This window comes from Mustela erminea, chromosome 12 (genome assembly GCF_009829155.1).
Source record: "Mustela erminea isolate mMusErm1 chromosome 12, mMusErm1.Pri, whole genome shotgun sequence".
In the NCBI taxonomy this organism is placed as follows: Eukaryota; Metazoa; Chordata; class Mammalia; order Carnivora; family Mustelidae; genus Mustela; species Mustela erminea.
The window spans coordinates 81,450,259-81,472,845 of NC_045625.1; the positions used below are offsets into that span (position 1 = coordinate 81,450,259).

The following is a 22,587-nucleotide window of genomic DNA, read 5'->3' on the forward strand; positions in this document are numbered from 1 at the left end:
CCAAATAAACCACGAAGTTGCACTTTGGCCCTTTCAAAGTGCAAGAGTGCAAGAATTTCAAGAGTATAAATTTAGCCTTGATACTGTGTTAAAGAAAAGATGATACCATATGGAAATAACTTTACGCGATGCTTTAACAACTTCCGTCGTAAATGCTTAGAAAAGGAATCTTCTGTGTAGCTTACAGGATCTCATGGGAAACTCCTCTACTTTGTCAAAAACTGGTAAAGAAAGAGGTAAAGGGCTGTGGGATGGACACTGTGCTCTGGAACAAAGATGGTATAGTCTTCTGGAGCTTCCTTTATCCTTCTGGGAACGCAATCTCAGTGCCCGGACTTCCTGGTGGACAGTCCCAACAATGCCCATTCTAAGAAGCTGTGTTTCCTATGCTGAAAGACATGTGGAATTAAAAAAGAAAAGAAAGGAAAAGAAAGAGTGCTATCTTCCTTCCTTCTAAAGGCATTACCTGTGAAGCTCTGGACTAAGTGTTGAAGGCATTTATCTTCCTTATGCTTCCATTTCCTTTTTTTCCTCTGGCATTTAAGCACGGCTAATTAGGATTATTGAAAAAACGTCATGATGGAATAGAGCTCTTGAATTTTGTAATTCTCTTGCCACTTTTCTCTTTCTCTCTCTCTCTCTCTTTCTTTCTTTTTGGAGAGGTGGAGGGAGGGACAAAGGGAGAGAGAGAATCTCAGGCAGATTCCTCAACAAGATCAGAGCCCAACGTGGGGCTTGATCTCATGACCCTGATATCATGACCTGAGCCAAAATCAAGAACTGAACACTCAACTGACTGAATGCCCCAGGCACCTCAGTTTCTCTTTCTTTCCACAAAGAAAATCAAATGGAAGTGTTAGCCATGAGAACTTCATCCTGATTTACATGTATTTCCTTCTACCCCTGAATATTTGTTATATATGGGGATATAAACATACCGTAGCTCTGTGTTTTTCATTTCCTCCACAAATAGCATTGTTCTCTGCCTTCAGAAATGATCAAGAATTTGTATATGGTTCCATCACTAACATTTTTTTTTATTATGGTCATTTTCTTGGACTCAATGTTACGAGGTTAACCTAATCAACAGGTACTGGCAGCAATTGATTTTGTTATATGCAGCGTTTATGTGTGAAGTAACCACAATTTCAATTTGGTTTATGAAATACTAGTCTATTACATGATTATGAAAATTTGCTTCCCCGACAAGAATATATCAAGGTTATGTTCACCTTTCTTCTTCTTCTTTTTTTTTTTTTTCAGGCTCAGAAATCCTGGATAGAAAGAGCATTTTATAAAAGAGAATGTGTTCACATCATACCCAGCACCAAAGACCCCCATAGGTAATCTTGCTGTTTCTATAATGAAGTGAGAACACAGAGTAGCAATTACGGGAACAGAACTACAATAGTAATGACTATCCATTGCAAGGGAACCAATGTCAAAGATTTTTATTTTTTATATTTGCTGGGCATCTCTGTAACAATCTTCTATGTATACCCCACATAATATACCATGCCTGTGGTTAATTCTCTAAAAGCCTGTGCAAAATAACAGATACCCCATTGGGAAGGAATTAATCACCATCTATAAGTGGGTTATATGTATTTTTAGTATGGTTACTGATTTTCTCTTCTCGGCATTTCATCAAAATGCTTGGTTTGTACCACCATTCTCTGCTATAATGAAAAAGAGCTTTTTAAACAAAAGACTCCTAGCAGATTACTGACTAGACTGCTGACCAGCAAATTCCTGTCCGAGCACGTTTGTAGTATCCTACTTACCTTACCTTTAGTATTCTCCTTACCGCCCTCATTTTGCCTTAAAACATATGAGCTAAGAAGCATTTGGCATGTAGTAAATATGAATGTCTGGAAATGCCTTTATGAAAAGGCAATGTAACCAAGCAATCTAAAGATATTATTCATTTATTTGACAGAGATCACAAGTAGGCAGAGAGGCAGGCAGAGAGAGGGGAGGAAGCAGGCTCCCTGCCGAGCAGAGAGCCCAATGCAGGGCTCGATCCCAGGACTCTGGGATCATAACCTGAGCCAAAGGCAGAGGCTTTAACCCACCGAGCCACTCAGTCGCCCCACAATTTAAAATACAGTCTGTAGAGTCATAAGGACTAGCTGTGTAACCTTGAGCATGTTTCCTAACCTTCAAAACTGCAATATTTTATTCATAAAATAAATGTGATCATCATTAGTATTTAATAAGTGATAACTATGTGTCAGTATTTTTACTAACAGTTTTAGTAGTGGTACCAGTATTATTAGTAACGTTTTAATAGTGGTAGTGGGAAAGCATAAAGGCCGCTTCCATGATGTGAAGATTGAATTTTGTTTTCAAATATCTTGTGAATAATATTTTCATTGTTTCTTTGGGAACACTTAAGCTGTAGGTTTTTATTCCCAGAATTGGACATTTGACAGTGAATGTCAGCCGGGGAAAGACAAGTTAGGTTGTGACTCACGTTTGAGTGAGAGTCCTTATTTAAATGTGCACGTTAAAATCCTCCCCTCAAAGCCGCGCAGTGGCTTTCATGCAAGATTTGATCGACGGGAGGAGTGAAAGGTAGAAAAACCTGTAGGGCTTTTGTTCCCAGGTTCCGATCCTGAACAATATGGCAGGTCTGAGAGAGGCGGGTGGAGAAAGCTGGGAGGCATGTTGGCTTCTCCAGCTAAAGGAAATGAGGAGGGGCCGAAAAGAAAATTGCTATGGCAAGTAAATCCTGAGTTCACTATTTGCCTCATACAGCCACATCATGGGATTCTGCCGCAGCGGCCGGAGAGCTGACTGGCTGGCTACGGTCTGTCCGTGTCTCCTGCGGGTCGTCCGAAGTGGGTGCTCCAATCATGGCAGAGACAAGGGATTCACCTTGACCTCTTCTGTTGCAGGTGTTGCTGTGGGCGTCTGATCGGCCAGCATGTGGGCCTCACTCCCAGTATCTCCGTTCTTCAGAATGAGAAAAATGAGAGTCGCCTCTCCCGAAATGACATCCAGTCCGAGAAGTGGTCCATCAGCAAGCACACACAGCTCAGCCCGACGGATGCTTTCGGGACCATCGAGTTCCAAGGAGGTGGCCATTCCAACAAAGCCATGGTAATCAGAAACCCATTCCGTCGCTTCCCAAGGTCTTCCTCACATCTTCCTCACATCTCGGGCAAAGAGCCGGAGAGGGAGCCTTTGGGCTTGATCCCACGTCTGCCCGATCCCGGCTGGGCAAGGGGCTCTGATAACCTTGGCCTTGTGCATATCTGCTCTCCTTTGTAAAATGGGAGGAAGAAAAGCTTCCTCCCAGGATTTTTTAAATAATTAGTATGGTTACTGGACACAGTGACTGTTGTTATAACTAATAATAACAGGTAGCTTTCTACAGTGACCCATGTTTATTCTGTTACTCTCTGGGTCTCATCCCTTAGGGCATGTTTTTCTGTCTCCTTTGGTTAAAAAAAAAAAAAAAATTCTTACCTTTAGGTTTCTGTTTTGTTCTGCCGGTAACTAGCATTTCTTTCAGTTCAAGGTAGAAATGATCATCCCAGACTGTCCTACCAGAGATCTTGCCGTCTAAAGCGAGTGTTTTTCCTCCAAGCCGCTGTGTCCAATAATGAGCTCAGGAGAAGAGCTCCATATGAAAAGTGTTTTGTTTGGAACAGAGGCTTTAGGAAATAATACAAATTTTACTTCTAAGAGTTGTTGCTTCTAAATTGCAGCTTTCATCATGAAACTCTCCCTACTTGGCCGACAGATTTTTTTTTTTTTTCCAGGAGAACAGTACACCATATGTTTTTGGAAATTCTAGAAATGCTCTATTTCAACAGGCTTGCTTCTGACAGACAGAGTTAGTTGAGGGCGGACCAGTGGCTGCTCTCAGGCACACTGCGAAGCTTTCCGAGTGTGGAGAGGAAATTCTGCTTAGAGCAGCATACTGCAAAATGCAAGGGAAGCCACTTTACACTGGTCACAGACTAAAAATGGGGAAAAGCCGCCTCTCTCCTTCTCATCTCTCTTCCCCTTTCCCTCTATCCCCCGAACTGCTACAGGGTTTTCTTCCCCATGAATGACTGACTGAGTTATTCTCATCATTTTTCCCTAAGAAAATCAGTCCAGAGCTATACATTGGAGTAAGAACAATTTTGAGCAGTGTATTGGGAAGAAAAGGGTGCCATGTGCAGCTCCCAGTAAGGCCTGGGGGAAACGGAGGCCTGTGGGGGGAGGTAATTAGTCTTGGCCTCTACAGAACCAAGGGCAGTGGAAATGTGGCAGTGTCCCCACCCACCCAGGGGATGTATTTCCCCTACACAAAGCCATTAAAGTCCCCAGCTCAGCACAGTTCCCATTCACAGTATGGGATCGAACCATATACACTGGGGATCCTCTAGACCCATGCATTAATTAAAAGTCATCTCAGTTCATCCTTTAAGAAAAGTGCTGCAAAAAAAAAAAAAAAAGAAAGAAAGAAAGAAAAGAAAAGTAAGCCAAGGGATGGAAAAGAATCCATGAGGGGCCAAAGTTCTTGGCTGGAGATGAGACTCTGATAATGCCGAGAATGAAGTGTGCCCCCTACCCCAGATGAGAGAACAGGCCACAGATAAGGAAGTAGGTTAGTAGATGGTGATCATCATGGAGTGTCTACCCAGTGACATCATAGGGCACTTGAATGGGGCCTGCAAGCTTTGTGCTGCACGTCGCACAGCTGATACATGATATGTGTATATTATGACACTGGCAGAAGAAGAAAAACTTGAAGAGGCAACTCTTCCGCTCTGCTCTGGGAGTGTGAATATGTATGACATTGAACTTCCATAGCCCTCCCCAAGCCCCACATAGCTCTGTGACATGCAGAACTATCTGTCGGCCATCAGGTCAGGAAAGGTCAGCTACAGGATTGTAGATCCCCGTGTAAAATGAAAGTGTAGGCCCCCAGCTGGGGCAGGGAAAGCAATCTTCTTTTATTCCCATGGCTGACAACCCCAACTCACAGTAGACAGGCAGTGATCCAGGGAATGGCTGTCTCTGTCGTGGGACCTGCTCGGGATCTGGTATGGGTGAGACTTTCCAGCAAGTCACCTAGGAAACACACCATAGCCTGGGCAGCCTAAAGTGAAGACAGCTACTTCCTTCTCTGTCTCTAAATGCTTCAAGGAATACACCCAACCCTGCCCCTGTCCTCGCCAGTGCTCAGGTCCCAGTCAGTGATGGGGCACAAAACCATTTGCTGCCCCAGGTGACATTGAGATGGGGAGGCTGGACCAGCAGGGACACTGGAGGTGGGAGCTGGTGACTGAGATCCCCTGTGCCAGGGAGGCAGCAGAAGGGGGTGGGATGTGGGACCGTGGACCACGTGTGAGCTGAGGTCCCAAGCCCTCTGCACATGCTTTCCCGTCCCATCAGACTTCACATACAAAGCACAGATTCAAGGGTAAAACTGTTAAGGACCTCAGGATAGCAGGTGCAGAGCATTAGACTAAGCACTGCCTTTCTGAGCAGCGTGACCATGAAGCCGGCCCTCAGATTAGGTCTTGCGTGTCCTTGATGGTCTCCTAGCAGACTCCATGAGGAGAAGCCTTTCTTTCAGAGTCTTATCAGCCAAACAAGAACCAGTTTTCTTTCTTTCTTTTCTTTTTCTACTTTTTTTTTTCTTCATACAACCAAATATTTAGCGAGTGGAGTCCCTCCTATCCAGAGACAATGAACATTTTGTCCACTTTGAATACCCGGCCTTGAGTTATTCTGATTCTCCTGTCTAGACCAAGGGATGGGCTGACAGCAGGTCAGATGTCTGGCTTTATCAGGCAGGTTTTGTGCCAAGCGGGCCTCCCTTACTTCTTGCCCTCCCCAACGAACTGGCATGCAGTTTGGACAAAGGGAAAAATCAGCAACTACTGTCTGTTAAAGAATGTCAGTCGGTCTTCAGATGGGGAAGGCGTGGCTAAGTGTTCACCCTGATTGAAGGGAAACAGGTCAGCTAACTTGGCGTCTTTGATCCGTGTTCCTGACAAGAATATTTGAAAGTTGAGATGATTTTTAGCAAGGTGGGCAAAAATCTTCTAGAGGGCAGATCAATTTTGACTTTTATTTTTTTAAATTATATACATAACATTAATTTTTACCTTCAAGACAGCCCAAGATGAGGCATTTGGGTCTTCAAAATGCCATTGTGGTCTGGACACATTATGAGGTACAATCCACCGGAGTTTGGTAGAAGGTTCAGTTGGAGAAAAGAGAATCTTTATTAAAATATGGTGGGCCATAGGGAAACCATAATCTGCTCGGAGACATTGTCTGTGTGTCTTCCCCTAGGAAGTACAGCATGACATCACAGAGCTTCGGTCACCCAAAATGCTGGAAAGATTGATACGGTGGCTCTCTGCTTGGGGGACCACAATGACCTTGGGCTGCTGCAGATGCCCGTGGCCAAGAATCACTCCCAGAGAGTCTCCCTCATTGGTTTGGGTTGGAACCTGGGCATTTGAAGTATTTTTTTAAAATAGCCAGGTTATTCTATTCAGCCAGGCTCAAAAAGTACTAAGTAATCTCACCCTACCTGTTTTACAGACGAGGCGACCAGAGCCCAGAGAAGTTAAATTCTTTTCCCAGAGTTACTCGGTTATTTAATGACATAGATAATTCTTGAACTGGGGCCCCTCCAGACTTGCCGTCAGTTCTGTGTCTTCTCTGTCCTGTACTTGGTATCGACTATAGATGCTTTGAAGGGAAGCTAATTACTATTCTATTCTAGCTCTCTTGTAAGGGTTTTGAAAACTTTGCAGTAGAATTAGAAAATTACTGTTATTTGATGAGGTTAATTAAACTCAAAAGCTATGAGCAGGAGGAGGTCTTTGTAAAATTACATCCTAGGTTAATGGGACCATTTTCCGAGCTTTTCCCAGCACTTTGTGGTATCCTGTCCTCAATTCCCAGGCTTGACAAGCCTGGGAACATGCAGTAGCCCTGGGTCCAGCATCCTGCTCACTTCACAAAGAAACCGGGACCCAGGCAGGAGAGACTCCCACAGCTGACAGTGAGTGAGGGATCCTCATTCCCTTCTGGTCTCGGCACCGAGCCAAGGCCCTACCAAATTGCATGCCCCTAATGCCATTCCTGGGCTACTGGGGGACCCGGCAGTTCATGCAGGTGCCTCCTAAATGTGAGAATATGAGGACCAAGGAAGAAGATAAGATACTAAAGCTCTGGGTTAGACATTGTCTTAGTAGAATGCATTCTCGGTAACCTTTTAAAACTGACTTAGAGAACAGTCACGAGATGCGGCCCCACAGTAGAGATGGGGCCTTCCCTCTCTCAAAGACTCTTCTTTATCTGGGGCTACGGCTATAGGTTCTTTAGAAAACAGGGCAGGGCGGGACTCGAGTGTACAGAATCTTCTTTGCTACTAATCACCATCTCTTCCAATTAATGCTGAGCTGACTTGTGGACCAGGTAAGTATAACCTAATTAAGGGCTTGTATTTAAACCTCTCCAGTCGTTCACATAATTATCTTCAGGTTTTCCCTTGCTATTCACTGTTTATTAGATCAGGTTGAGCCCCTGATTACAGTTTTTATATAATTTAGGTAATTGTTCCTCTGCTTCATTGTCACACTTAAAGCTCTAACTGTTGAGTCCGCTCAGGTGAAAGCCTCATTCTCTGAGCATGGCCAGTGGGAGGATTGGGGTGGGAGGATGCTTCCGGGGGTGCGGAGTCCGTTGGCAACACGTCCATCTATGATCGTATGCTCTTCAAACGTTTTGGGATGGAATTTGATTTTTTTTAATTGTCTGTCTTTGAATTATGCAAATTTAATCTGGGACTCGTCACTGACTGACACATACCAAATACGAAATTAAATGAAATCCATTTCACCAAACAAAACAACTAATCATTAGACGTTGGCTTACTAGGCAGCTTTCCATAAGCGTGGTAAGGTATTTGAAGGGTTTGGTAATTGTTCCATTGATTTCTACTTTCTACCTTTTAATCTTCAGGCCACTGAATTTGCAGTACTTTTGGGAGGGCTTTCTGAAACAGAGATTAAAACTAGAATATATCACTGAAACTTCTGGACCCGATCATAGACCTATAGGAAAGGAAGGAAAGAACCAACCCTCCTGCAGGAAACACATTTTGCTTTAGACGATTCCTATCTCGTTGCCTCTAGAAAATTTTATGCTAAATAATTCTGGCAGAAAATATAGAGAGTACCCCTACTCTGACCTATTTATATGCTCTGTGGAGTTTGATATTTCTAAACCTTTGGCTCTGACTTCTCAGCCAGCAGCTATCACCCGGACGTACCTGATATTTAACACTGAGGAATCACAAAAACAACATAGACTAAATTGCAATGGCATTTTTCACTTCCAAAGTTTTGTGGGTCAGCAACTAGGAATGCAATAACCAGTGACACCACACATTTGCTCTCCGAGTATTTTCCTTCTAGGGAGCTTTCACATATACGGAACGACCGTCAGTGTGAAATTCTTGCTGCAAAACTCATAGCTCCAGGGGCTTAGGAAACTGGTGTCAGCAAAATTGTCTAGCAATCTGACCCAACACGTCATCCTTGGCCACAGCTTCAATTAAAAGTACCCATTTAAAGATGTGGCTACAAAGAATTTAAAAAATGAAATGATGCTTATCACATTTCTCAACAGAAAGGAAAATGGGCCAAATGTCCCCCTACAGCCTTGGAAGAAAAGCATTCAAAATAAGTGTTCAGATAGTTCACAGCGGTCTTATCACTCGTCCAAGCAAGCACTACTGACCAACCCCAGTGGATAATTTCCCAGAATTAAAGATGGTGTTACAAGACCAGGAAGAGGATTTATTGTTTCCAGGAGCGTGGCCAGATTTATCATTCTGCAGTTCTTTTACATTTTCATTTAAAAAGGCGTGCAAGGTGACCGGGGTCAAAATTTAGGCCTACAGAGGTGACTCATTCCTCATCACCGCCAAATTATGCCTCCAACTCTCCAGTTCAGAATTCCAATCCAGTCCAGAATTTTTAATTATATTTTAATTAAACAGCCCCAGCCTGTCCTAAGTTGTAATGGCGATCCCTCACACACATACACGTGTGGGTGCACACACACACACACACACACACACATACACACACACCACCAGGCTTTGCTCACCCTGGGTGTTACAAAGGCAGAACCATATTGTCTGGTCTCTGACGCACCTGTGACCTCCAAGTTTAGTTCAGAGTGAGGCCATGGGTGAAGTCAAGTCCTGTTTTGATGAGTGAATAGTAACATTTCTACTGACTTGGCAGGAAGAGTAGCTTTAGAAAAAACTTCAGTGAAGTCACCTGCTACCCAGAAAGACCTTTAGCATCATCAGGCAGAATAAAAACTCGGGCTTCAGCTACCAAAGCCCTGTGTCCCTGGAGCAAAAGAAATCCCTAGTTTTCTCTCAGCGTCTCACAAAATTTAATTCATAAGCTTATGGTTCAGAACTCAAAATGTGAGTTCTTTGTGAAAATCACACTATATGCCCCCAAAACACCTAAGAACAGATCCAATAGGACAATTTCAACCAGAGCAAACTCCTATTTTTGAAAAATATTTTATTTATTTATTTGACAGACAAAGGTCACAAGCAGGCAGAGAGGCAGGCAGAGAGAGACGGAGAAGCAGGCTGCCTGCTGAGCAGAGAGCCCGATGCGGGGCTCGATCCCAGGACCCTGGGATCATGACCTGAGCTGAAGGCAGAGGCTTTAACCCACTGAGCCACCCAGGCTCCCCAAACTCCTTTTTTTTTTTTTTTAAGATTTTATTTATTTATTTGACAGAGAGAGATCACAAGTAGACAGAGAGGCAGGCAGAGAGAGAGAGGGAAGCAGGCTCCCTGCTGAGCAGAGAGCCCAATGCGGGACTCAATCCCAGGACCCTGAGATCATGACCTGAACCGAAGGCAGTGGCTTAACCCACTGAACCACCCAGGTGCCCCCCAAACTCCTATTTTAACCGACTGAGCCACCTCGGCGCCCCCTCCAAACTCCTATTTTATATAGAAATTTCTTGAAGTGCTGTCTGGGTGTCATTAGCTCATCACACAGGCTTCTGCTACAGGCGAGGTGCTAATGATGGAAAAGAAAAGGAGATTATTCTAGGCCTGGGCAACTTATTTGAGCTCTGTTTATCTCTAGAAATTATATAGTGAGCGACTAAGGGCATGGGGGCAAAGGATGGGTTAGGCAGCCCAGGGCAAAAGGAGCATTTTTGCTCTTGACAGGTACTTTCATGTAGATAAACACCTGCACCAGTCACGCCCCCAGATAACTCAGAACTGAGAAACAAATTGCTCTTTTAACCCATCTGCTGAAGAGTTAAAGGCAAGTTATTTGTTGTAGGCAGAAGCCACTTACAAGGTGAGTGTTTGGAACCTTCATTCAGTTTTCATGTATTGGTTTTTCTGTCATACCAGGTGATTTTCCACAATTTAGTCCTCACGATGTCCTGTGAGGTGGTTGAGATCACCCCCATATCACAAGCGAAGGTGTGCAAATTGGCCAAAGGACTTACAGTGCCCATACCTGATGATAGAGTGTGATACTGCTCATGGTTAGAAAATCCATAAATGGAAGCACACCTCACCGTATCAGAGTACTGCCCAGGTGACAGGATGTAGTATCTGCATCAGGAGGGCTTCTTGTTACTTGTAAGGTGATCCCTTAGCAGTCAGTGAGCTCACAGGTAGACAGTCAAAACTGCTTATCTTGACAACCAAAACAGCTCCTAATTTCCAGTCACATTGACTACTTATTAATTGCTCTGGAGACAACCGTTTATGACCTTGAAGCTGCTGATTTGGCACATGAGTTAGCTGTGTTACATTATAAGCTCCTGGAGAGTTCCCGACTAACCTGCTTTTTATGGGTATAAATTCATAATTTTAAAAGTTGACATCTTCAGGTCATCATTAAGTGTCATTTTATCCCTTTGTTTTAATTAGCCCCTTAACCCCCAAATCATTGGAGTTACTAAACCATGACAATAACAAAAACAATTAATGGATTCCTTTAAATTCTTCCTTTAAAAAGAAATCTTGCCTCTTATTTTCCAGGGGATTAGGTCATTCGTGATCATTTGGGTCACTGAAAATAGCTGTGTTTTCTTCTTTATTGTCGCCTGAGTAATTCCTCCGGTATCTCTCCTGTTCGTGCTGTTCCTGTGAGTTTCATATAAAATATTCAGTGATCTTTCTATCCTTTGGCATGATGAGAAACACAAGACACTGCTTAGAATCTTTGGTCTGGGGAAGAGTTATAATCCTTGCTTCTCACGTGGTCCCTGGGAAGCTAGTCAGAAATGCAAAACCATAGGCCCCACCCCAGCCCTACAGGACCAGAAGCTCTATTTTTGACAAGGTCCCCGGGAGAGTTGTGCACACTAAATCCTGAGAGGCACAGGTCCACCGAGAGTTTCTGCAGCAGCATTGGTTTTAATCATGAACTAGATGAGTGGTTGATGATTAGACGGCTAGCTCGGAGGTCCCAGTCACTCACTTTCTCTGGCTCTCACTGTCCTTCCCTGTAAAGCAGAAGAATTGAACCCAGTGATTTCTAGTTCCCGTGATTGCTAAGATACTTCCAAGTTCCCTTCCATTTCTAAGACTGACTACTTCATAGCCAATATGAAATTTTTATCAAAAATCATGGTCAGGTCAAACATGGTCCCTGCCCTCAAATATCTTGCAAGCTGGGCAGATATAACGGACAAGCGCAAGAAACAACCGGGAAAAAAAATCCAGTTGGGTCAGGTGGAGAGCTACGCTGCATTGATACGAGCTTGCATTCTCAGGGGAAGTCGCGTAAAGCCTTTGGTAGAGGAGGAGGATTTCTGTAGACAACACAGGGGTGAATTGGGTATTCTAGGACTTAGGGAACAGCATTAGCCAAATGCAGAGAGAAGTGGGGGAAACACCTCTAGGTGGGGGCAGGCCAAAGTGGGGAGGGCCAGGACAGGCAGCGTGAGGGTTTACATAGAATGTTGCACTTTGAACGGAGAACTAGTGGGATCAAAAAGGAGCTGGAGAAAGAACTCTGTTGATGTCTTGGCGAGGGCATGGGGTGGAGAAGGCCGTTGGAGGCTGCTGCATCATTAGAACTTTGGGACTGCTTCTAGGCGAAAGAAAAGAAGAAGAAGGGAGGGGCATTTTTAATTTGAAGCCCAGAGCGAGGACTCTAGAGTCAGCAAACCTGGGCTATGGACCCTGTCATTACCACTAACTGTCAGTTGAACTTGAGAACCTGATGGATCGTTTCTGCCCCCCCAGCAGTGAAATGTGGCTAATACCAACCTCCTCATTACTGAGAGGAATCATGATAATACATGTGCTGGGGCACAGTAAATACAAAAAGGTCTTGGTTTGGGGTTCGGGAGGGGTGGTTTTTAATAGAATTAAGAAATTGAGAGCAGAAAAAAATATATGAAGAGGTTCTACCGGCAGTGTGACCTTACACAGACTGGACAGCAAGTGCCTCTGTTTCCCCATCTGTAAGACAGAGCTGGGGACAAGGTGACCCAAGGTCATTCATTCCCTAGTAGAGCACTCAGAGTAACAAGACTTCTGTGATCACAAGCAAGCTTCTCTTAACTAGGAAAAAGATTAGGCTGCTTCAAAAGGAATTTTAACAAAGTCAGTAGGGTTTTTGTGGGGGGGGGGTGTCACTTTCCTGGGCTTCTTTTTTTCTTTTTTGAAGGCAGAAGAGGGTAAAGAAGAGAACAGTAACTTAGGAAGCTTTTTTTTTTTTTTTAACCATCTCCTACACTAAGCATTTTGGGTTTGTATGGTTTGGAAGCCTTGGGAGTCCCAGCCCTAATTTATTTCACTAAATACCCCTTTTCAGAATTAGTCAACATGACAGAAATTCAATTCAACAGGGCCGCCGAACTTTAACTACTCAAATGGCATAGATGCGGTATACAGGCAAAGAAAACATTTTATTCTTTCATCTTATAGCATCTATTATCCAAGGTTTTCCTTAGGGTCACTCAGTGAGTTCATAAATATAATAATAAAGATAATAGCATAGCCTTTATTGAAGAAACACTGTACTTGCTTCTACGGTGGCTGTGCCCACTCTTTAACCCCAAGGCTCTTTGCGTGGCATGAAAACACACATCATTATTGAAAATCTCTGTGGTTGTGTATCAGAAAGGTCTTGCCCTCTGCAGGAAAGTTTGTGTGCAAAATATGCCACTTCTAGTATTATTCTGTTGGTATAATGTACTTAGCTAAAATTGCCGACCCTTACCCTTTCCATTCTGGAATTGATTGTTGCTGTGTAGATTAATTTAATAGAGAATTAGCTTATTAGATTCCAACACCTCTTTAGATTTCTGGTCTATGTGTGTAGGAAACGTTAGCTCTTTGGTATTTCTTGATGATGCAGTTTATGTTGTCAGGCTGCATTCATTTTTTCTGCTACTTGGCTTCACATTCCAGCTAAATATATTTAAAATGCATTTTAACAAAAGAATTGACATAATTTCTGAGGTTTTTGCAACCATGGGGTCTCCTAGGTCCAAAAATATTGCAATAAATTGTCACCTCCTGCATAACCTCATTTGTGTGTACATCCAAAAGCGTATGTTTGCACGATTACACGTCGTTCTGTTCTTTCTGTGGTTGTGCTACTTCAACATTAATACTTAACAAGTTCCAAAGTTAATCAGTACCCTTCTCTCCTCTCCCACACAGCATAGAGACTTTAGAATGCTTTCATGCTGGTAACTTCCACCCAATTAAATGTGGTATTGTCCGGTGCTGTAGTTCTAGCCCTTCTCACAGTAAATTAGACCATATCATCATTTTATATTCTACACCCACTGCTTTTTTTTTTTAGATTTGCTGCGTATTTGCTAATTTCTTCATTAATGATTCTTCCTTGTATCCCAAATCATCCATTCGGGATTGTGCAATTTCTCCCTGCTGTATATATTTTAAATTTTCCTTCAGGGAAGTCTGCTAGAGATAAATTCTGTTTGGGTAGTCTGAAAATATCTATAATTTGCTCTCATCTTTGGAAGATATTTCCACTGAATGTAGAATTTTACACTGACGGATAATTCCTCTCGGCGCATGGAAGACACTGGTTTGTGGCATCCATTTTTGCTGTTGAGGAATAGACCTTCTCTCTTACAGCAGGTTTCTTTGTAGGTGATTTGTCTTATTTTCTAGCAGATTTTGAAGGTTTTTAAAATTTCCCTCCCTTTGGTGTTCTCTATGAGGTGTCTCTGAGTGGTGTTTTTTTGTTTTTGTTTTTTTTTTATCCTGCTTGGGATTCATGGACGTTCCTGGATTTGAGAATCTGTATCGTTCAACATTTCTAAGAAATTGCCAGCCAGCGTCTTTTTGAGTATTGCTTCTTGCCCATTATTTCTTTTAGTTCCATCTAGAATGCAGATCATCTCCTCCAAGGTTTTCAATTTTGCTTCTGTTTTTAATTCCTTTGTCTCTGTAGGCTGCATCTGGTCAATTTCTCTGGATCTATCATTAGTGTGTCTAATCTGTAGCTTAATTTTTCTATCATATTTTTCTTTAAATTATTACTTTTTTATTTCTCAGCATTGCTTTTCATTCTTTTTCAAAAGGATTGGTCATTCCCTATAGTCTGTTTTTCCTTACTGATGCATTCAATAATCTCATGTGTGTTTTTAACAGATTAAATATAGCTATTTTATAATCTCTGAATATTTCAATATCTTTGAGGGTCTTATTCTGCTACCTGTTATTTCTTTCGGTCTTTCCAGCATATTGCTGGATTTCCTTATGCGAGACGTGAATTTATTTATTTTTTTTACTATGAAATGTTTATTTTCCTGCGGATACTCTGCAAGCTCTGGATTGAGGACTCATTCCTCTACAGGGGATTTTGCATGTGTTTCTGCTGAGTATCTGGAGCCATTACCCAGCCAGATCCATTTAAAATCAAATACTCTAGTATTTTTCAAGCCACACTAATAGTGTGAATGTAGATCAAAGCCTTCACGAGGGCCCCCTGGTTTATAAATAATCAGAGGGGAATTTTTTTCCCCATCCACTCAGAACCAAGGTAGAAGCAGGCAGGTTTCCTTGCTCTCTTTGTACCTCAGACTTCTGCTCACTTGTTTCTTCCTTACACTTGAGAATAAGCCCGTTGAAGTACCCCAGCTTACATGGGGTTTCCCTGTTAAACTTGTCCATACTGTGCAAAGCCGGTAAAGTAGGTTCCCGCATCTGCCAGGGTTTAGGAGAAACTCTCAGGTCCAAAGCCTGCTTTGGTCCTTCCTTGTTTCCTGAGGTTCCAGCTTCTGCTTTGTTTGGGAATCTGAATATTGGCTCTTTTCATGCCCGCTCAGCAATGCATTTCAGAAGGCTTTCAGATATATTTGCCCAATATTTCAGTTGTTTCCACCTAAAGGTGAAAGGTTTTTATATAATTAAAATGAGACCTAAATGAGTATGTATGTGCTTATCTTTGTATGTATTTATAGCATTTCATTTACATATACTTAGTATACTTATTTCTAGATGCATCTGCTAATACCTTGAAATCTGATATACGCTTTAATTTGTTGTATTATTCTATAAAAATGATTGGCATGCCTTTTGTCACTTGTCTTCTTTAAGAAATATTTAGTGTGCAGGGGCGCCTGGGTGGTTCCATGGGTTAAGCCTCTGCTTTCGGCTCAGGTCATGATCCCAGGGTCCTGGGATCGAGCCCTGCATCGGGCTCTTTGCTCAGCAGGGAGCCTGCTTCCCCCTCTCTCTGCCTGCTTCTCTGCTTACTTGTGATCTCTCTGTGAAATAAATAAAATCTTTAAAAAAATATTTAGTGTGCAGTATTATAGATTAAATAAATGTAATCAGCTGTTACCATGTTTTAAAATTCTCCTTAGGTAGAACTGCAGAACTTTTCCAAACTGCTCAGACTATCAGGGTCACAGAAACCAGTGATGTCTAGGCCCAGTCGGTGTAACTGGGGAAAGTTACGTTTTAGAAATGTAACTTTTAGAAAATAGAACCATTTTAAAGTTCGTAACAAATCACAATTTCAAGAAAACCTTTAAAAGCGATGAATCCCTTCATCAAACAAAGAATTAGAACCATTTTAAAGTTCGTAACAAATCACAATTTCAAGAAAACCTTTAAAAGCGATGAATCCCTTCATCAAACAAAGACTCTCTTGGTGACGAAAATGATTTGCCTTTTTTCAAAAGTTAGATTTCATATGAGAGGTTTTCTTCAAGTACTGGACACGCTGTTGCAATCAGTAAAGCTAAGCAGCAACACACACACACACACACACACACACACACACACACACACCTGCAGCCCCCCTCCCCACGGCCAACCCAGGCAGCCCTGCCCTGTCTCCCTAACTGGTGGCCCTTCTTCTTCCAGTATGTGCGAGTGTCCTTCGACACAAAACCTGATCTCCTTCTGCACCTGATGACCAAGGAATGGCAGCTGGAGCTTCCCAAGCTTCTCATCTCCGTGCACGGGGGCCTGCAGAACTTCGAACTGCAGCCAAAACTCAAGCAAGTCTTCGGGAAGGGGCTCATCAAAGCGGCCATGACCACCGGAGCGTGGATCTTCACCGGAGGGGTTAACACAGGTAACTGGAAGCGGGACAGGGAAGGGCAAGCTGAGGCCACGGGGGTGCTGTCACTAAGGCCATTTTCTCCTAAGGCTCAGTATATGTGTGTCCCCCTATCTCATCTCCCATCCTGTGTGTCCTCACGGGCGGGTCGCTCATCCTCTGATTCTGCTTCTGCCCTCCGCGACCAGCCTGATAACCATCCAGGCAGTTCTCAACCGTGAGGAATCACTTACACTTGGGAAACGGGTTGGGATATTTAATATTCGACTCTACAGAATTTGTAAACCTGACTAATGGAATTTCGCAGGATCCTTTCAATACCTCAGGTTGCCAGATAAGTATCCAGTAGTTTTTTTAAAGAATTACCTTTGCTCTAAATTGAAAGCTCGCATCTGATCTTGAAGTGATTTTCAGCTAGGTGCAAATAGCTTTCGTTGTTGTAAAATGCCCGTTACATCTGGGACATAAATTGTGACAGCAAAGTCTGGAGTACTGTTTGTTTATTATTTAAAATAGTTTATTAAATCAGCTCTAAACCAATAGAAGACACTCTGATTTCCCAATAATTTTTTTTTCTCCTGCCAGGTTAGTTTCTCTACATTGTGACGCAGGTAGGCTGTCAAATCAATTCTCACAAGCCCACTACAGTTAAGTGCTGACTTGTCGCACGTTATTAACGTGCAGTAGATAATAGAATGGATGCCTGTAAATTGCTTTGCCGTATTTCCCCCGGCCTGAGTCAGAAGGGCCGATCGGAAATGCACAAGGAAGACCGAAGCAAGTTCCTTTAAACTTGGTTCAAGGCTCTAAGTCTGGGCATCCCACCCGCATTTGGAATTGGGGAAGATTCAGCATTACCCTGGGCTAACTCATTTTAAATAAGAGGTTATCTCAGTACTGTTTATTCATTTGTGTGCAATTTGGGAAATAGTGCAGCAAGACCCGCACTCAGAATTCTCCCCGATACCTAGAGTTTGTGAACAGCCTGTGACTCCACAGGCACATTTCAGCAGGCAATGCCGCTCATGGCCCTCACTCATCATTGTTCTGTGCGTTCCTGACTCTGTCTGACCTGATCTGACCGTGACCTGCCCAGTCAGCCCTTTACTGTTTACTTGGTAGTCATCAAATACCCACAGAGCAATCATCTCTCAGTGGCTGTTCAGCCTTTAGGCGCCAGCTTTCATTCCGTGTCGCGGCCTCATTCACGCGTGATCATTCGACCTTTTGCCCTCCTGGTGTCCCTGCCCCTCACTGCAGACCCACTGCAAGGTTTCTGAAGGTTCAAAAGAATCTCTTAACAATCTTCTGTTTCTGGGAATGTGGAATGTCCTTTATTACTTTTTTCTTTTATGAAATGCACCCAGTATCAAAAGAAGAAGTTATAGCGTGAATACCGTAAACCAAATAGTTCATCTCGGCCTCACCCCAGGCTAGCGCTCAGTCCAACACCCAAAGTCGGGGTCTAATGGCAGCGTCTCAGGTTAGGTAAGAGGCAATGGTAGGACTGTGGCTGAGGGAGGGCAGGCCATGAGGATAAACTTGTCCTTGATAGACCCTGAAAGTTTTGCATATAAATAGCGGGTAAATGAACACTGATATTCCCAGCTTAATTCTTGCATTTGCTTTTCCTTTGCTTTTTTTTTTTTCCCCACCATTACTCTGTCTTAGAAGATCCCTAGATAAGCTCCCAAGTGAAATTGATATTCTTATTAATCAACACTGCCAGCATGGCTCAATATGGATTAATGCTATTTACACTCTTTTATTTGATTTTTTTTTTTTTAAGTAGGGTCTTGGGAAACCTGGGTGGCTCAGTGGGTTGAGCCTCTGCCTTTGGCTCAGGTCATGATCTCAGAGTCCTGGTATCGAGCCCTGCATCAGGTTGTCCACTCAGCAGGGAGCCTGCTTCCTCCTCTCTCTCTGCCTGCCTCTCTGCCTACTTGTGATCTCTCTATGTCAAATATATAAATAAAATCTTTAAAAAAAAAAAAAAAGGAGGGTCTTTCTGTTTGCTCTTATGACTATTTCAGAATGGCGTGATTCACATGTGTCTCCTCTCTGGTTATGAAGCTCCCTGGGGCGTTCTGTGTGCTCTGTCCGTTCCCTGCAGTGCTGGAGCCCTGACTTGGTTCTAGCACCTGAGACACGTGAAGGTGAAGTAAGATGCTGACCCGCCCCGGCCTGCCCCACGGGGAGTTTTACCCTCATGTGTAATAGCGACTCTCAGAAGAATATGTTACATAACATACCCAGCGATTCAAGATACGCCAACTGCAGTCCTACTCAAAGGGAGGGGAAAATCAAATCCAACTCAGCTTTCGTGTAGGAGATGGCACTACATGTGAAGTTTTCCTTGAGGAATGGGTAGAATTGAGATAAGTGAACACAACTTTCCTTAGAGAATATAGTTTACATCTTCTATAAAAATGGTTTGAGAAGGAGGTTAATAGATTAGAATTGCGTCTTTCAGTGCAGCTTATCTTTATTAAAATACAAGAGATAGGTTCCCTGCCATCTTGTAAACTGAATTTTTTCACTTTTAACTGTGGTGAGGAAGGCTGCGGTGATGGAGAAAGCTATTATGAGAGAAAAGGAAAACAGTTCAAATGATGAAACTAAAAAACTATATTTTCAACTTAAATTTTCCAAAGAATATGCCAAGGTTTTCTTTCAAAGTAGGGTCTCCACATGATGTGTCAATAAATAGGAAGATGAAATCAAGGTTAACAAAATATGATTGAAGTAACTACTCTATTTGAATGACTCTAACTTAGACACAAACTGTGGCATAGATTTCATGTAATATTCTGTATTGTGCTTTTTTTAAAAATATTTTATTTATTTATTTGACAGACAGAGATCACAAGTAGGCAGAGAAGCAGGCTCCCCGCTGAGCAGAGAGCCCGATGTGGGGCTCGATCCCAGGACCCTGAGATCATGACCTGAGCCGAAGACAGAGGCTTAACCCACTGAGCCACCCAGGTGCCCCTGTATGGTGCTTTTTATAGGATATATTCATGGTATCAGTTCTCAGCCATGCTAATACCTTTATACTTAGAGTACAAGAAAAAGATTCCCTAAGTTTAAAGAATTATATTTGTTTTGTTTTTTAAGACATTGGATGCTTTTAAATTGTTTTTTCCTTGGACAAAAAAAGAACTTAAAGTCGAATGAGAAACCCATTGCTAGAGTTCATATAAAAGTCCCACAAATATATCTGACATTAGAGCCACAAATATGTTCTGTTCTGAACATTTGTATAGAAACGTGTTAAAAATTTATAGTCAATGCGTTTAGCCTTGCAAGACACATTTATCACAATTTCCTTTAGAACAAGAGAAAGTCATTGCTTTAAAAGAAAGAATAATTACTTCCTTTTCCTCTCAGGTGTTATTCGCCATGTTGGAGACGCCTTAAAGGACCATGCATCCAAGTCTCGAGGGAAGATATGTACCATAGGCATCGCCCCCTGGGGAATTGTGGAAAACCAGGAGGACCTGATTGGAAGAGATGTAAGTCCTAGAAACTGCCCCGGCCTGTGACTTCTCCTAGAGTGCCTATCGAAAGAGTAAGATAAAATTAGAACTCAGAATACACATTTTAGAATACTCTTTTGGTCCCCACCTCCCAAAAAGAAATTCACGTGAGGAATAATTTATTGGAAGACCATGTATTTTCCAGAATCTACCTATATAAACTCCAGCCTCAGTTCTTATGATCAGAAAGATCCTAAGTAAGACTTACGCACTACCCGCTTGGTTTGAATCAAGTAGTGTCTTTCCTCACCCATCAAATCTTCTGAGTGCTGTTGGCCTGATTCAGTTGAGATTAACTAACACCAGGTCACATCAAGCAACATGAGCTCGTCGACTGCCACATGACATGGGGACCTTCACACCCAAGTCTCCAGCTTCCTTATTATTCAAGTGCCCTTCAGCTAGCTCAGGAAAGCTACAGGGGAAGATTCTTTCCGAATCTGATTCTTGCTGAATGCTTGGGTAAGGAGTAGGCACAGTTGGATTCTTGATTTCCCACTCAGAAACTCCTCAGAAACTTTTGACCAAACTCAGCAAGTTGCTGAACTCTGTTTCCTTCTCACAGGTCCAGAGCCACACACGGCCCGATCAGTCAGTTTTTGCCAGAGAGAACTTATCTTATTTTTTCTGATTCGTCATTTTTCTTCTGTTTCTTCTAAGTCCTGCTTTTGTTTTGCTTTGTTTTGTTTTGTCTACCACCAACTGGTTATCCCCAACCTCCTTTGGAGGGTTTTCTCTCCTATAATCCACCAGACTTCTTCCCCTATATATAACCTATCAATTCCAACTGATAGGAATTGTAGTTAAACTATATGTAATGGCCATACTTTTATTCACTGCTTTTTTCCCCTGATAATTTTCATAATTAATTATTAGTCATTGCACCTCTACATAAGGTCCATACACTCTTCCCTTCCTGATCAAGACACCGTAGGGTGTAACAAATGTGCTCCGTGGTTTTTCCAAGTTCCATGAGGTCTGTCTGAACCAAAAACTGAGAGCTTGAGAATTAACTGGTCTTAAATTGCTCCTTCTGTTGCATAGCAATACAGTGAAACCATCTTATTTTAATACAGCACAGCCTCTGAAGTTTTTAATACAAGGCAAAATTCTTTGAGTAAAAAGAAAAATCAAACATCATGAAATGCAGTAAAACACTCTTTAAATCCTTCAGGACCTTTAAGTGGATATGAAGCATCCTTATCAATGCTACACCTGTAGAAACACTAATTTATCTAGAAAACATGGGGTAAGAAATGAGATATTAATTTTATCTGTGTAATAGTCTCTTGACTAGAATTTTCTGGCTGTTTTATATCACACACAGCTTGATTATCTCAAGCAGCAATTTCCAAAGTGATATGTAGGCAGAACTGACTGGAAAAACAAACATGGCTGATTTTTTTTTTTTTAAGAATTGTGGAATATGTGGAATTAGTCTTTGATGAAATATACTTGGGTTAATGCTTTCCTCAGATTCTGAGCTGGCTTTGAAGTTGATGGTGAACTAGAATAAGTGCATTTTATTAGCAAATGACTTAATTATTTAAAAATGTTGTGATGATTCAGAGGTCGTTTTTAAATGTCCATGGCTTCAGGATCTCTATTGTAAACCTGAGTTACTATTATGTAGGGTTTTTTTTTTTTTTTTTGGTGGTGGGGGGGAACCACTTTGGAACTTTCTTATTCAGACGAACTATGAATAAACGGAAGCTGATGATTTCATTATTCAAATAGAGTAATCAAATAATGACCTCAGTTGCCTAAACATTTGCAGACAATGCTGACCTACTGCCTTTCTGTGTCATTTTTGTGTGTCTTAGAAATTCTGTGTGAGTGCAGACAGACAGAGCTTCCGCTACATTCACTTGCCTTGCTGAGTTGAAAGAATGACCCCTGATTCCTCTTCCTCCAGTTTGAGCTCCTTTCCTCTGATTTCACCTCCTCTCACGCTCCTCCTTTTTATTCTTAATTTCTTTCTACCCATATTTCTTTCCAGTTTTATGCCAATAGGAACTTCCATAGGCCTATGCCAGTGGGTCTTAGTGGCATTGCCTGACTTCCCAATGAAAAAATTTAGTCCTGATCCCACTCACAGCGGCTAATAGAGGCAAACCGTGGTTCACGAAGGGCCAGGTGAACCTGCAGAGACCATTGAAGAAAAGATTGACATTGACAGATTGTAAAAAGCACGGGAAAAACAGTTGCATTTTACTTTCTCGATAAATCTTTGACCGAGAGCTATTGAATTTCAACCCCTCTGGTTCAAGGCCCCATCCCCAACCAAACTCAGGAGTCGGAATGTGCATAGGGTTTCCAGGCTCCCATAGAGCAATGGAATTTGTTCTTCACATTCTAAATTACTTGGACCAAAAGTGCTGTTTTTTGGTGTAAAGGATTTAGGGCATAGTTTGAGGGAAATTTTTATATGTGTTCAACTATTCTAATAT

At 42.3% G+C, this 22,587-nt stretch overlaps 1 protein-coding gene across 19 annotated transcripts in view; it reads left to right on the forward strand.

Moving 5' to 3' along the window:
• Positions 1-22,587, forward strand: part of TRPM3 (transient receptor potential cation channel subfamily M member 3) — a 785,382-nt gene that overhangs the window by 529,801 nt on the left and 232,994 nt on the right. For all 19 annotated transcript variants that reach the window (XM_032308281.1, XM_032308298.1, XM_032308285.1 and 16 more), the window contains exons 2-5: positions 1,264-1,343; positions 2,901-3,105; positions 16,400-16,613; positions 19,989-20,113. In XM_032308281.1, coding sequence (XP_032164172.1) covers positions 1,264-1,343; positions 2,901-3,105; positions 16,400-16,613; positions 19,989-20,113 — 624 coding nt within the window. The remainder of the gene's footprint in view (positions 1-1,263; positions 1,344-2,900; positions 3,106-16,399; positions 16,614-19,988; positions 20,114-22,587) is intronic.